This window comes from Alosa pseudoharengus, unplaced genomic scaffold, assembly GCF_046254945.1.
Source record: "Alosa pseudoharengus isolate Yale_2024_CS ecotype anadromous, Long Island Sound unplaced genomic scaffold, YU_APseudo_1.1 YU_APseudo_1.1_scf_3, whole genome shotgun sequence".
NCBI lineage: Eukaryota > Metazoa > Chordata > Actinopteri > Clupeiformes > Clupeidae > Alosa > Alosa pseudoharengus.
Window position 1 is genome coordinate 11,759,274 of NW_027468718.1, and position 17,027 is coordinate 11,776,300.

General features: G+C 40.3%; 1 protein-coding gene across 1 annotated transcript; it reads left to right on the forward strand.

The window, feature by feature from the left end:
- Positions 1–2,460: 2,460 nt before the first annotated feature.
- On the forward strand, positions 2,461–16,192 carry LOC143100204 (carboxypeptidase O-like). The gene is made up of 11 exons (XM_076263174.1): positions 2,461–2,772; positions 3,348–3,405; positions 5,230–5,331; positions 5,690–5,797; positions 6,611–6,666; positions 8,306–8,366; positions 10,411–10,504; positions 14,712–14,893; positions 15,208–15,228; positions 15,404–15,485; positions 15,779–16,192. The coding sequence occupies exons 1-11, from the start codon at positions 2,690–2,692 to the stop codon at positions 16,030–16,032; spliced, it is 1,101 nt and encodes a 366-aa protein (XP_076119289.1). The 5' UTR covers positions 2,461–2,689; the 3' UTR covers positions 16,033–16,192.
- The last annotated feature ends 835 nt before the right edge of the window (positions 16,193–17,027 follow it).

Below are 17,027 nucleotides of genomic sequence, written 5' to 3' on the forward strand. Positions count from 1 at the left end.
CCGACGTTAGCATGTGGCTACCTCGTGGGCATTGCCGAGGACGGCAATGGCTTGTTGGGGGAGCTGTGTAACGTTGGCGCAAAAGACAGTGTTCGCGTTCTCCCGCGCAGGGGATCCTGGGATACGAGAGCGAACATTTGGGGGGTTTATGTCGTTATTCTCCTTAGTTTTAAGTGTAATGTTAGCGTCTTTAGTGTGACATGTTTCCCTTTTAGTTCTCCCTCGTGTGTGATCCCTTTTGTGTGGGGGGCTGCGACCTCCCCTGTATGTGTGTAGTGTGTGTCTGCTTGACCTGCCCCGTGTGTATTGTGTTCTGTATCTAAGTCTATCTAAGTCTGTCTGTGTCACTGCTCTCGTTCCCAGTGAATAAACCTTTTGATTGGACAACTGTGTGGTTCACTATCAAATCGTTACAGTATGTTTGCTTGATCACTGTACATTTCGCTCAACAGCCTTGCTGAGTAGCAGTGTTCTGCACTGGCTGCGAGACTGAAGTGCAGCTTCAGTGCGTCTCGCTGTTGCAAAATTCGGTCGATGCAGTCAGCTACACCTAACCAACGCGTAGTGGACGGTGACAGTACTTTTAGTGGGCACGCTCCATCATTTAGAGTTTCATAGAGAGTTTTGTAGTCAGATTGACGTTTGGCTGAGTGAGAAAACCAATTGTAGGTTTCTCTTATCATATAGTCTAGATTGCTAGGGAGTTGAGCCATGACCTTGTTTGCCACTATATCCAATGAATGACAGACGCACCTTATAAGGTTTAGATCGGGCTGTTTACACAGTAAAGTGTACACAGAGTGATTTTTTCCTACCATAACACTCGCTCCATCTGTGGCGATCCCCACCATGTTTTTAATGTTTAGGCCATACTCTTGCATGAAGGTGAGGATCGCGTCTGTGATGCCCCTGGCATTTGCGCATGTCACTTCAACTAACCCCAGGTAAGAGCTGATAAATTTGCCATGTTTTAGTGACCGGTATTTAATGCATATGCACAGCAGTTTATTGACAGATATATCAGTGGTCTCATCCAAGTAAAGGGAGAATGGGGACTCATCGATATCGTCCTTTAACTCAGATCTGAAGTGAGGGGCCAGCACTGATTTTATGATGACCGTGCACTTGGTGCGGTGCATTTTAAATTCTCCAAATTCCTCCTCTAGGATATCTGACAGGTCGTCCACGGCATTGATTGCCCGCCTTTACAAATGTCTTGCTGGCCATGTTAGGGTGTGATCGCTACATTATAAACCTAAAATTAGAACAACATTTTAATTGTATTTGATAAAATGTATGATTGGGCGGTTTTTGTTTTCACACCAATCTTGTTAAAAGTAGCCCATATTTTATCCGCCCGCCTAAGGCTTTTTTCCCCCGCCCGACGTAGTCAAAAGAAGCCCAATTGGGCGGGCACCCGCCCAATCTGGCAACACTGGATGGGCCAGTTTATCAAACTTCCCAGCAGACAGGCGAACGTACTAGTGGTGCTTTTTCCTTCATCAGCTCTTCCTTCGTTCAGTGCTCGCACATCCCACGTTCTTCTTTTCTTCAGGCATTTCAGGCTTCTTTGGTGGTTGTGTCCTACTTTCAGGCTCGACGTACCGCCCCCAGTTGGTGGGGCAGAGTATCACAGTTAATCCGTAGTGCACAGGCGCTAACCTTAACGATTTAATGCGCATTCAGGACAGCAGAAATTCACCCTTCGCTAAGCCACACCCGAAAACCGCCACAGGCCAATCGTGGCTTAGCAACCCGTCACTAGGCACGGGAGGTCTGACAAGCTTTTCGAGTTTTGCCATGTTAACCTGTGGAGACTGAAGGCCTGGGTCATGAAGGGCACTTATTTGGATGTGTGGTGCCCTAACCCACGTAAAGACACAGTAATAACATGTTACACTATAGAAACATGATATAATTAGGAACACATATTGTTCTAACTATAAAAAATGGCATATTGCATGATATTTCCATAACCGCGAGATACACGCTTCACGATAACGGCAAGAAGTTGTTAACAGACGTTCACCAAGATGTATAGCCCATCAGCAATCTATTTAAAATAACACCTATTTGAAGTACCATTCATGATATGTTGTCAAATATTGAAGTTGTGGGAAGTACATAGCTTAAATTGTATGTTTCTTTTGTCCCCCATGCCTGTTCCATTCATTCTGGCCAGGAGAGTCGAATGAAACAAAATGCACATTCGACTTCTGCTTAAATAACTCATGAACGGTTTTGTTCAGAGATGAAATTCCAACTGTATTTGACAGAGGACAGATGTAGGTTGCTAGTGACAAAATATTAGCTTTCAGTGTGGTACGATGTCTGTGTAAATTACGGAGGGCGGGACTTTGCGAAGGGTGAATTGGAGTATGCTTCATGTCCACGGCAAAATGACGCACGTCTTGGACACGCGCAAATGTGACGCACGACCATACCAGAGCCTTAATAACACTGTCTTTTGCGCCGACGTTACAGTATTTATAGAGAGTGGCTAACAATAAGGTGTTTGTATGGACTTAAGTCTGTAGCACAAGAAGAAGAATTCGCACCAGGGAGCAAGATTAGGATACTCTTGTGCAAAGTTGGTCGAAGTTGGAGACTACCACGCAAGGAATAAACTACTTTGTGTTGTGACCCCAAGTGTATTGACGTGCGTAACATTACCTGCACTTTCGTATGGATGTGGGAAAACCGTCGTCTGACTTTAGCTGGCCTGGAATTTCTGTTTCTGTTCTTGCAGAATGTCGAATGCATATCAGATAAGTGAGTTGGCTTGCCACATTGTTGATGTTTTTATTGTTACAGTGAGTAAATATAATAATATTAATAATAATAATAATAATAATAATAATAATAATGCAAATAATAATAATACGTTTATTTTATATAGCGCCTTTCGCAAACCCAAGGTCGCTATACATAGTACCGATTTTTAATGCATTTATTTCATGTTTCTACCATTACAAAAGTAACTGTACTACTTCAAGTGTCAAAACTGCAGTTTTCTAAGTATCTGCAGTTTTGGAGGGATTCATTTGCAGTTAACATGCAAGAAATGAAATAGTTTGGATGGGGAATAAACTGCATTGCACTGCATAGTATGACACTAAAGTGACTACATTTTACTGCAGAAATGCAATAATTTGGACATGACAATATTATTTGAATTAGATATTGTACTGCATTGTTGTACTTCAGAAATGCTGCAGTACAGCTTTGTTCCATAACTGCAGTTATTTTCTGTAAGGGTTAAGGTGCCTTTGCACAAGCACTCTTTCTTCTTCAGAGTTACAAAGTCTAGTTTAAACTTGCCTTTGTCTTGTCTTGCTGCCCTGCAGATATGTGCAACACACATTCTGGAATTACGATTACACACGTTACCACCCAATGTCAGAGGTAAGTGAGTGGGACAGTGTTTTCACTTTTACAGCGGTCTTTAAAGCCTTACTGCAACTGCAATGTGATGCGCTATTATTTATACTGGAGTTATGGTGCATTAATTTTACTTAGTGTCCAAAAAGGTCAAATAGGCTACATTAGACCTGAATATAGCGGATGATGACATGACCAGCAGGTTTAATCCTCACTCTGTTATGCTCCCCTTGTCTCCCCTCACATTCCTGACACTAGATCAGATCAGATTTGGGCTAGATCTTAACTGTAGTCATGGTTACATACTAGGTGGGTTTACATGGACACTTTTATTCTGATTCTGTTTGACACTGATGCACTTTCAAATATACAGTACCCTCCAGAATTATTGGCACCTCTGCTAAAGTTGACTAAAAAACAGTATATATATCTATATATAAATAATCTGTTGGTGATTTATTGTAATCTCACAATGAAAACAATTAGGAAAAATCCAACCTTGAAGGGAAGCACATTTTTGAGAAAAAGGAAAATCTCATAAAGAAATAAATATTTTTAACAAAAACATGTTGCTCACAATTATTGGCACCCCTGCTTGTAATAACTTCTTAAGCCTCCCTTTGCCAATAAAAGAGCTTCCAATATTCTCCTATGACACTCCATAAAGTTGGACAATACAAAGCAAGGGATTTAAGACCGTTCGTCTTTACAAAATCTCATCCAGATTTCTAGGTCCACACTTGTGGATTCTCCTTTTTGACTCACCCCACTGTTTTCCGATGGAGTTTAGATCAGGGGACTAAGATGGCAATGTCTGAAGTATGATTTTGTGTTCAGCAAACAATATTTGTTTTTATCTGGACGTTTGTTTTGGTTCATTGACCTGATGAATGAGCCAATCATGACCAACTTTTAGTGGCAGAGATTGACAGATTTCCTTTCATGATACCATGTACCCCTTAATTAGGTTCCCAAGGCCTTTGGGAATAAAAACAGCCCCACAATAGCACAGCCCCTCCACCATAATTCTCATTAGGCATGGGGTTCTTTTCAGTATAGCCATTCTTCTATGTACGCCAAACACATCTAAAGTGTTTCTAGCCAAAGAGGTTAATTTTCATTTCATGCCCTCTAAATAAGCTATTAGCAGTGAGGTCACTTTTGAAAGATGTTTTTGGGGACTTGGTGACCCCAAGATGATATATTTGTCTGTAACTGTCCAACCGTGGTTCTTATGGATTTTTTTGCCTATCTTATCATCCGCCATACTGTACATGGGGGCAAGATAACTATGGGTCTTTGTCCAAGCATGTTTGTCACATTTCCAGATAAATAGAACCTTTTCATCATTGTTTTAACTGTAAATATAGGTATTTTCAACAAAGTACCTAGTTGACATAGACATTCTCTGACTTACAAATGTCAACACACTTTCTTTTTATTTAAATTTAGTATTGAAATTATTGAAATTAGATAGGAAAATGCTTCTGTTAGGTTTTGTATGAGATTTTTCAGGGGTGCCAATAATTGTGAGCAACGTGTTTTAGTTAAAAAATATTTATTTCTTTATGAGATTTTCCTTTTTCTCAAAATAAATTTGCTTCCCTTCAAGGTTGGATTTTTTCTATTTTTTTTCATTGTGAGAATACAATAAATCACCAACAGATTGTTTTTTTATACCGGTTTTAGTTTTTAGTCAATTTTAGCAGAGGTGCCAATAATTCTGGAGGGTACTGTAACTGCTTCTCCCTTGGCTAAGACCCGTGTGACATTCAGATGCAGTCTTCCTTAAATGTCAGGTGTCTGTGGCGTTGTGATGGTGGGACCGCCTCCTCTCTGTCTCCTCAGATCTCTGATTGGATGGAGCATGTGGTGTCGGAGAACTCCGAACTGGTATCCACATCTGTGTACGGAGAGACCTTTGAGGGCAGGAACATCACATACCTCAAGGTGAGACCTTTCCTCCTGTTCATCCACTATTCCCCTTAACATTCATTCATCCGCTCAGAAAGAGGATATCTGTACTCTCACACTATGAAAACACACAGATTACGTCAGATGTGAGTGTGATTTGATAAGAGGTTATTTTAAGATGAAGTCATTTTGAGGGGTGTCATTTTGATTGCCTGTTGAGCTCAGATGTCCACAACCTTTCACAAAACTTCCGTAGACTCTGCATTTAAAAAAAAATGTGTTGTGTTGTGGAGTGGGTTGGATGAGACTGCACTGACTGCTGTGTGTCATATTGGTCTAGTTTAACATCTCTCAAGTGTATCTGAAATTGAAAGTATAATGCTTGCGGTGTCAGATTGGCCTAGGCTCAGAGGGAAAGGAGAAGAAAGCCATCTGGATGGACTGTGGCATCCATGCTAGAGAGTGGATTGCTCCTGCCTTCTGCCAGTGGTTCGTTAAAGACGTACAAGAGAATCAGCCAAAACACATTCCCTTATATGTATAATCATAGGGCTCCATCTTGCTGATCTAAAATGCATGGTCAGTAGCGAAAAGCTTAAATACATTTAGGAGTGTGTCCAGTCCACATTCGGGGTGGTTTTGTTATTAAACGTCGGGCGCTTGCCGCAAAAAGGTGGTTCTTATGTTTCTCAATCAGTCATGGGTGTGTTTTGGGCGTAACATCCTTTAAACCATTGAGAATGACATCTGTTAATTGCGGCAAGCAGCACAACTTCAAACAGCGCATCGGTATTTTGATAGTCAGCGGCGCATTTGAAGGAATCTCCTTGCACACCAGACCGTATGGAACAGGTTTTTCACTAAACCATGCTTTACTAAAACCTAGCAGAGTATAGCCTATACGCATCTGCACTCGTCTATTATTTGAACTCATTGGCAAAGTGAAACTAACTTCGCCGTGGTCTCAGTCAACAACAAAACCGTTCTACACAGTTAATTACTTTTACTATTGACTGACAAGCGGTTACCATACCCTAAAACATACCCTAAATAAAACAACACTTACACCAAAAATGTTCGAAAAATCTAAGGCTATTTATCCTATAGAGAAGTTGTAGAATAGAATAAGCTTTGCGCTGCTTTATTGATCATCAAAATAGAGCCCATAGTCTTTAAAGTTATTGTCTCAACCAACAAATCACCAGATTAGGATCTGCGGTGAAATAGAGTGAAATTGCTAAACTGGCTGCCATTCGAGTAAAATGCAGTTCTTTATGTCTGCATAAACAATGTAGATTCTTTTCTTTTTGCTCAGATCTTGCAGCGATATAAAACAGACAGAAAACTGGCAGAGATGTTGAAGAACATGGACTTGTATGCAGTGTTGGGAGGGTTACTTTCAAAACGTATTCCGTTACAGAATACAGAATACATGCCCAAAAATGTAATCTGTAACGTATTCCGTTACGTTACTCAATCTGAGTAACGTATTCTGAATACTTAGATTACTTCTGCATTGAATTGCATTTTATAAGTGTAGGAATGCAGCCATCAAATCCTGCTTAGGCCTACTACTAAACAGGCCTATTCTGGTGTGTTCTTCTGTTCCAAATGGCTGAAGTGTTAGGCCCACATAGGAGAATGTAAAGTCAACTAAGCTACCTGATACAACTTTAAAATAGCAAGTTGACCATTAAAACTACAGCAGGCGACTAGGCTAATTAAAATAAACAAATAAATAGGCTACTTTAAGGGCGTAGCCAGAAATTATTGATCCAATGTGTGTCTCAATTGTCCCCCGCTGACCACCTCACACATTTCTCTAGATTTTGCAACGACCTTACATGACACAATGCAATAAAATATGCCAGTTTTTAGGACACATAATAATGTTTGTAATGATACCAGTTACGTTTAACAGTAACATAAGTGTAATGAGCTATTCATTGTCGAAGGTGCATGGTGAAGTGAAATTCTTACTTTGGAAAAAAAAACATTTGCCGATATCCTTGGATGGGAGATACTTGTGTCGTTCAAATTGGCACTAATACGCATGTGCATAGCAAAAATCACAACTTGGGCTTGCTGTGCAAGCAAGATATTTAAGGTGTCTCAACTGTACACATGTCTCAATTGTACTCAGTCTACCCTAATTAAGGTGTGCCTGTGAGATTTTTCGGTGGCATCAACCCAGTAGGCTACAAGTGAGGGGCGCATATGACAGGTGGAATGCAAATGACCTGTAAATGTAAACACTATGGGCTAGGCTACTGTATATCAGTGCTCTCAAAATGAACGTGATCGCGTAATGACAATCAAAAACCGCACGTTAAAATATGCTAGGCCTACTTGCAAGAATAATTCTTCAGAGGCTGTACCATATAATTCATTTTAAAACGTAAATGTACATCTAGAAAAATCATAATCTATAAAGCTATTTTAAGTTAGAATAAAAAACTTAGAATGCAGTGCCTATTTTAGAGATTGGTTTTATTGTAGCCTCTAAATCAACACGTGAACTAGGCTTTGCTTATTGCTTAGCAAACTGTGTAACTGATTGGCCGAAGTAGCTGAGCTATTAATACTTGGGAAAATATCCTTTGAACAGACATCAGGAACCATGATCAGTGAGGAACAGGAGTTACCTCCACTTACTTTACTCAATTTGCTGTGCAAACAGTCATTTCAGGGTCTCCGATGACGCTTCCATAATGCGCGCTGGCTGCGTTTTGAGGCTAGTGCAAGACGGCAGGGCTTGGATTTAAACATGTAAAAAATTTCATCATAGCTTTCAGGAGCTTCTGGGAAATGGAGTTGCCTTAATTTATTTAGAGAGTGAACAAACTTATGAAACAGATAAGTATCGTCATGTAATCCATTGATTTCAACAATGTAACTGTATTCTAAATACCAACTATTTAACTTGTAACTGTATCGGGATACAGTTACTCATAATTTGTATTCTGAATACGTAATGCCGGTACATGTATTCCGTTACTCCCCAACACTGCTTGTATGTCTCCCCCGTTGTGAACGTCAATGGCTACATGTACAGCTGGACCAATGAGAGTGTGAGTTATCCAAAACACAACAAACATCTCCAGCATTATTGTGTGCATACCCTATGCTCCCCTGTTATATCACTTGGGTTGAAGCATCTGCCAAGTAAACGTAAACCTAAATGTAATCATAAACATCAATATGTATGATCGTAACTGTGTAAAAGTGCAACAACATGAGTATCTACACTGAACAACTCAGAAATATCCTTCTATGGGGATATTGCAGCCACTTCTGGTTTTGGGACAACTTGGTGTAAACAAACGCATAAACAACTTATGTGAATTCAAAAATGGCACAGAATCGGCCATTTAGTTGGGTCATTTTTCCATGAGCCAGCTGGTATTTTGTAGGGGCAGGGCACTCACTCAATCTTTCAGACTGTAAGTATGTTGTTGTTTTATCTAGCTCATCAGAATAGTTGTATGACCTCTTAAATTAATAGATATTTGATTTTGTTCTCACTGAGTGCAGCCCATAGACAGTGTTATGTCAAGAGGAAATGATGATGCGCTTTCATCCTCTATAGCAGGGGTCGGGAACCTTTTTTGCCTGGAGAGCCACTTTTACCAATTTTTTTTTTTTTTAATCTCAGAAGAGCCACATAAAGACGGTTACAAGAAAAAGTTTAGATATTTAACGTACATTTACTTTCATTCAACAGAGGATTTTTAAATACATATTCTACTAGTTTTAAAAGTAATGTGCAAGTAACTTGAAATGTAAAGTGGAATGACAGAAGTATAGGCCTTAGGCTTCCCATGTAGACTAAACACCACCCCCTATTTTCCCAGTGTTCTTTTGGTATGCAAAGTAACCTCATAGTTAACAACACAACACTCAATTTTCATGACATGACATGTCATTGGCGAAATTGAACATTAGGCCTACTGTACCAGAGATTAGATTTGGTGATGGCCTTGGAGTCTGGCTGGCTCATATTCAGTGAGGTGAAGTTTCATGCAAGAATTGAGGCTGTCATCATTTAAGGGCAACTCCACGCAAAACTGTCATATATCCATAACGCCAACATGGCATTGTGTTGGCATTATGGATGTGACAGTTTTGCGCGGAATTGCCCTTAAACGTGAGCGCAGGTTTGTCTTTATATTTTTCATATGTGAGAAAGATTTCACATAAGTGGAACCGAACAGGGTTAACACAGCAATACTAACTCGTTGCAGTGTGCGATATATAACGGGCAGTTCATTTCGCGTTTTCAGAATCAGTCTTTGGATGGAAACTTTCCCATTTCAGCCCGCTTGTGTTCGCGCTCGCAAGCTGTGCTCACTGACGTTTCCTTTTTGACATTTTCCTTATCTAACCTACAGCAAGCGCACACATCAACAATAACAATTAAAGTGTTCTCGTTCATCTTTTTTTCTCTTCGCCATTTTCTTTGTTTTGGATACAACCGTTAGCTAGCTGAATTTTTAAGTAAAGCATCAGCGGGTGGAATGTTATCTCGGCACAGCATTGTCCAATAAAAAAACGCGTTTTTCATATCTGTACAGTAGGCTACATCAACGTAACCGTGAATTTCAGCGGTAGAGAACAGACATGGGATGGATTAAACTACGTGAACATATATTATATTTCGAACACTATTTTAACATTTTGATTTCAGTAGGTCCATTTTTAATTTAATACAGTACCAAAATTATTCATGACTTATTGAGTAAACAAATGGCAGGTTTGTCCGAGAGCCAGATGCAGTTCCCAAAAGAGCCACATGTGGCTCGCGAGCCATAGGTTCCCGACTCCTGCTCTATAGGTTGTTATGTAGTGCCTTTACAATCTGCTGGACTCTGATTGGCTGTCAGTGTTTGTACTTCATGCAATCACTGTGGAAGTGATGCCCAACTAGTTTGCTTGCTGTGCTAGTTATAACGTGCAGTGTGGACACTTTCGTTCTCATGAGTAATTTTTTAAACACTTATCGCTCCGGTTGTTGTTGGCAGTGTGTATAAGCTTGTACAGTATATTTCATAGCAAGAGAGCATCTAAAAGTGCAGAATATGTCTAACTGTCTCAGTGGCCAAACTATCCATCCAGACTCGACAATGGAGGAAGTCCAGGTCAACTCCCCCAGAAGGCTGTTCCTGCCATGGCGTGGATCTCAACAGGAACTTCAATGCAAACTGGGGCAGTGAGTTTCAGCATGGTTTAGAGAGGAGCAGTTACCCTGTAAATACACGGTACAAGGGCAGTGAGTTTCAGCATGGCTTAAAGAGGAGCAGAAGCAGTTACCCTGTAAATACACGGTACAAGGAGAGACCTTTAAAAAGGAGAGACCTTTAACAAGTTTGCTTGTCTGCACTGCAGTAACTTTGGAGTGAGATGCACAAGTAAATGCTCACAATCTCATAAACAAACAAATTACTAATCAATCAATCAATAAATGAAGAATTAAATAAATAAATAAATAAACAAGCAAACAAACAAATGCTCTCAAACTCACAAGATTGCTCTCTACTTGTAGAACACAGATAACAAATATGGATTTTGCAGCCATGAGTTTGTCATATACTTATTAGGGCACATCTGGACGTATGATATTGTTAAAATTTTGTATTTGTAAAATGAAAGGAGTAAATGCATCTATTCACCTTCAGTAAACAGACCTCAACAAATGAACCTGTCCTCAATAGCTATTGCAATAGCATGTTGTATTTAATTTACATGTATTCATTTAGCAGACGATTTTATCCAAAGCAACATAATAATGAATAAGCTGCAGTGCAGAGGAGGAGTTTAGCTAGGCATTACTACTGCATCAGTTAGTACTAGAGGAGGAGTTTAGCTGGGCATTACTACTGCATCAGTTAGTACTAGAGGAGGAGTTTAGCTGGGCATTACTACTGCATCAGTTAGTACTAGAGGAGGAGTTTAGCTAGGCATTACTACTGCATCAGTTAGTACTAGAGGAGGAGTTTAGCTGGGCATTACTACTGCATCAGTTAGTACTAGAGGAGGAGTTTAGCTGGGCATTACTACTGCATCAGTTAGTACTAGAGGAGGAGTTTAGCTGGGCATTACTACTGCATCAGTTAGTACTAGAGGAGGAGTTTAGCTGGGCATTACTACTGCATCAGTTAGTACTAGAGGAGGAGTTTAGCTGGGCATTACTACTGCATCAGTTAGTACTAGAGGAGGAGTTTAGCTGGGGATTACTACGGCATCAGTTAATACTAGAGGAGTCGTCTAGCTAGACATTACTACTGCATCAGTTAATACTAGAGGAGGAGTCTAGCTAGACATTACTACTCCGTCAGTTACAGTTTTTTTCAGTCGCTAACAAGCGTTTGTCTAACCAGTTTCATTTTCAAAATTCTAAACACAATTAGCACAGCATCGGTCTTTTGTGGCCATACCATTCACACATTTCATGTCGTTTTCACACAACATGCAGTCAGTGAACACATTTCCACTATGTTTACATTTTCTTAACAGACAAGCTATACCTCCCAACAAAACTATGGATTGTTTTTGTAGTATTTACGAATGTTAACACACAACATCCCACAATAGCAAACACAATATTCCAAACCTTAGATACACTATCAAAACCTCTGCTTCTGCTACCAAATGGTTTTATCTCAGGTGCATCACCTTGGATAATGCGATGTTGATGAAAACATGTGGCCTAACTCTGAAGATCGCAGAGATTAGATACAGTAATGTTGTAAAACTTTTTCTGTTCTATCATACTGTAAGCAGTATTTCTACTGTACCTCCTATAGTAAACAGTAAAAGGAAAATAATGATTTGCTTTTTACTGGAATGCAAATCATGAATGTGGGCATACAGTTCCCAACCAATAAATTTAGTGTAAAACTGTGGATAGAGCATGTCTTGCATGCAAATACCTGTAAAACTGAAATATAAAAGTCTATACAGTTTTTGTAATGTCAACAATAGCCAGTATTTTGAAACCTGGTGTACTTTGATTGACTGCATGTACCTTGTGAAGTGAAAACAAGTGTTATTCTTTGACAGAATAATTTCATTTTGAGTCAGATTTCCAGTGTTTTTGTAAAGTTAGTGTGTGCAGAGAAAGATGTGTTCTGTTTTGAAATGAAGAGTTAGTATATATTTAACAAAATGTGTTTTTGAGAAGAAAATTATCCATTTGGCCAATTGTGTTTTATAGGTGTGAGTCTGTGTTAAGAGTTTAGAAAAAGTATTTGAAGTATGGGTAAGCGCTTGTTAGCGACTGAAAAAAACTGTAATACTAGAGGAGGAGTCTAGCTAGGCATTACTACTGCATCAGTTAATCCCTAGAGGAGGAGTTTAGCAGGGCATTACTACTGCATCAGTTAATACTAGAGGAGGAGTCTAGCTAGACATTACTACTGCATCAGTTGATCCCTAGAGGAGGAGTTTAGCAGGGCATTACTGTGTCAGTTACAGTTTTTTCTGAATGCTTAAACACAACTGTGATTCTTATAGCACACTTTCTAAAACTATTAATACGTATAGCAAAACCACTCAGAGAAAGCAAAAGCCAGATGTGTTTTTTATTCATACCATCAGTGTGTAGTTGGCACATTGTGTGCTTACTATTGTGATGGCTTGTGATTACTGTTTGATACGAAAACACCATTCACAAGGTGTGAAGAGTTAAGCAAGGTGTGTTAGCTTTTGCAAGAGAACTACAATGTTTTGCTGATTGGGTGAAAGCTTTTCCTATTTGTCTGTAGAGTTTTGCAAAAAAAAAGCCATAGTTACAAGCAGGGTTCTAAATTAACACCCGCCAACCCGCCAAATGCGGGTTAAAATTAATTTTGGCTGGTGATAATAAAAACCTACTAGCCAGTTTGGCCGGTGATGCATGAGGCATTAAATGCATGATACATAAGGCTCGGTTTTCGGTCATATATCCCCGGCAGTACTTCCTACATTTCCCATGACCACTGTGCCGTATGCTACGTCGGCTGCACGCAGTTTGCAGTGAAACCAGCGCGAGAGACCATGGAAACGAACGGAGCGTCTACCAGAAAACTCAAGGAATTAGAAGAACGAGCGGAGCCAGAGCAGGATGCATAGACTGAAAGAGGGAGGGAGTAAGCCAGTAAAGTAAAGTAAAAAGTACCTAACACATGTACATAACACATATGCATAATACATTACGAAATATTAACGCAATTAACGCATTGTGTTTACCTATTTCCTTTGTGGGGGGCTGATGTCATGTAACGGAGGCCGCAAAACCTGAAGCAGCAAGATCGTTTATTTTATTGTCTATGGAGTTAGCTAAAGATGGAACGTGAGGAGCTTGTAGGCGAACATTTTCAGTTTTAAAAAGGTAGCCTGATCAGTTATCACCACCACCACACGCATCACGCACTGTGCATAGGGCACCAAGAGACAGAAGAGGGACCAACATTTAGCCAATAAACAGTAGCTGTACTGCAAACTGTTTTTCACTCTTGTTAGAGAAAGTAGGCTATACAATGTCAACATGCACCAACAGCATGTTACATAAAGATGATACTTTTCGGGTCCTCTCTATAAAGATCCAACTTGAACATAGGCCCTATGCTACTCCATTTAATTGAGAATGCGTCTGAGTGTGCAGGAGAGGGAGAGAAAACGAGTGGCAGGTTCTAGCTGGCTTGTCATTGTTGATGATAATTGATATCTCCTTTTTATTAAGTTAAGATTAAACTAAATGTGGCAGTGGTTGGTACAGACTGATGGGGGCGAGAATAGGAACGAAGCAGGGGATGAGGATATCGACAGAGAAATAGATAGATAGATCCCAAACATGAAATGAAGTGAAGTGCACTTCTGTGTATATTTTGTGGTATGTATTCATGCCAACAATGTTAATACAATGACAAAATGCATTCAGTGACACTCATCTCATAAACTCATAATTCTCTTATTTTCACCGGAAAAAAAAATGGCTAATAGAAATTCTAATTGGCTAGTAACTTTAGAAAGTTACCAGCCACATTGGCTGGTGATCAAAAAAGTTAATTTAGAACCCTGGTTACAAGCCATAGTGCTTAAGCAATCAGAAAAAACTGTAGTACTAGAGCAGACTCTTCAACAGTGCAGAGGAGGAGTTTAGCTAGACATTACTACTGCATCAGTTAATACTATCCCTAGAGAAGAGAGCAGACTCTTCAACAGTGCAGAGGAGGAGTTTAGCTAGACATTACTACTGCATCAGTTAATACTATCCCTAGAGAAGAGAGCAGACTCTTCAACAGTCCATAAGGGTTCCATGTGCTTGCCTTAAGATTTGCCAACAGCACTATGCATTTCTCTGAAGCTACATGAGTCGAGTGTTGGTTGGTTGCAACATTATTTGTGTCGTGATGAAATCCGTAATCCCTGTATCCCAGCTGTGGGGGTGTCCAGAGACTGCTGTCAGAACACGTACTGTGGTTCTGGAGCCGTGTCGGAGAAAGAGGCCAAGGCTGTGACCCAGTTTGTGGGCAGCAGGGTGGACCAGATCCTCTGCTTCCTCACCATCCACTCTGCAGGGCAGCTGCTGCTTATGCCTTATGGACACCCACAAATCTCAGCACGAGCTGGTGAGACAACTACACACACACACACACACACACACACACACACACACACACCACACACACACACACACGTATCGGCTTGTATATGCTTATGTTATTGTTACTATTCTGTTAAATTCTTTCAGCTATATGACTAATTTTAAACTGTTACTGTAATAATTTTAATGTCATTGTAATGTTTATTGTAGTATTTATAAACATAAACATATAAACATATACACATGGACATAAACATATACACATAAACATATAAACATAAATGTAGCGTGATGATATATGGGGCAACTTTTTGAGCAATGTTGCTGAGCAACCACATAACCAGCTCACTGTATTCTGAGTGGACGGTCGTGATAATTTGCCTATTGATGTACAGAAAAAAATATTGTCCAGTATCAATGGGAATGTGCCAGCAGTACTCAGAAACATTGCCCAGCAGCATTGCTCAAAAAGTTGCTTTGTGTATCGTCAACTTTAGTGCAGTGTGTGTGCTTCCTCCACAGAAGGCTGTGGGTCAGGCTGCTGCTGCAGCCATGAAGGCCGTACACGGGATGGTCTACCGAGTGGGAACCCCTCCTGAGATACTCTGTAAGGGACTAGACTGTAATGTCTGTCTGTCTGTTTCTCTGTCTGTCTGTCTAGCTTAATGCCTGTCTGTCTCTTCTGCATTTTGTCTGTCTGTCTATCATAATGCCTGCCTGTCTGTCTGTCTTTCTTAATATCTGTCTTTCTCCTCTCTGTCTGTCTGTCTCTCTCTCTTTCTTTCTTCTATGTCTGTCTCCTCTCTGTCTGGCTGTGTGTCTATCTATTGTAATGCCTCTCTGTCCATCTGTCTATCGTAATGCCTTAATGTCATTCTCCTCCCTTCTCCTGGTGTCCAGACGCTAACTCGGGCTCCTCGCGCGACTGGGCTCGTCTGATAGGGATCCCCTTCTCCTACACCTTTGAGCTGAGGGACACGGGCCAGTTCGGCCACCTCCTCCCCGAGGACCAGATCCAGCCGGCCTGCGAGGAGGCCTTTGAGGGAGCCCGCACCATCATCACCTACGTTCACGACAAGGCCTTCCACAACCGCACCCTGACAGAAGGGTCAGGAGGAGGAAAGAGAGGAGGGAAGATGAGGGGAAGTAGATAAGTACAGAGGAAATGCAGGACAAAGACAGAAGTATAACATATATTTGGAGGCAGATATGAGCAAATGCAATAAGTTCATTCATATGAATATTTTGTTATTCAGACCATATGATCTGATGGGAAATATGAAAAATATGAAATAAAGCAAACATTGAAATATTGCCAGAACAAAATTAAGATTGAATAGATCAAATGCTGTGTCCATTGTACTACTGATCTGAAATGGTATCTGTGGGAAATCAAACTGCTCCTGAGGTCTCTGACAATGAATGGGTTATCATGTGATTTACGTCCTCCTAGATATGCATGTGTTGTACATCATTGTCCTTAACAGAATCCTTAGCTTTCAATGAGCTCATGTTTATTCCAACTGACTGAATCAGACATGAACAACCCAGTCAAATAGACTAAAGATGTGTAAACATCAGGACCTCAGCATGTGCCTAGCTCTCATCTCCCAAGATTTGGAATCACTCTGTCACTAGGGGGCGCTGTTGTCCCTTTCAATGTCAAGCTGAATACAGATTCATCAAAGTGGTTTGTTAGTCATGTTGGCACTGCACAAAGAAAGCACAACAATTGCCTTCAGGTGTCATTGTGATCCTACTCAGCACGACACAATGCCCTCAGTCACAAAGTAATTTCAGACCACAATACAAGGGGCAGGGCACTGTGTGGTTATATGTACTTCTCTACTGGAAGACATTTATGTTATGAGGTTAAGTTGTTGGCTGTGTTCCAGTAATTTGCCTATGACCATTTTTTTCTCTATTTGAACCTCATACCTTTAGAGTTACTTAGGTTTACATTACGAGAGAGAGAGAGAGATTTTTTTTCCATTCCATTGTGGATTAGCCATAGAATTTTAGAACTTTGATATGGTGGTATTATGATAATGTATTTTGGCATACAAATTTGAAAAACACATTGATGTTGTTGCAGTAATTTGGTCATTTGGAAAACAGGTCACGGCACCGACAGTTCTACAAGTGCAAC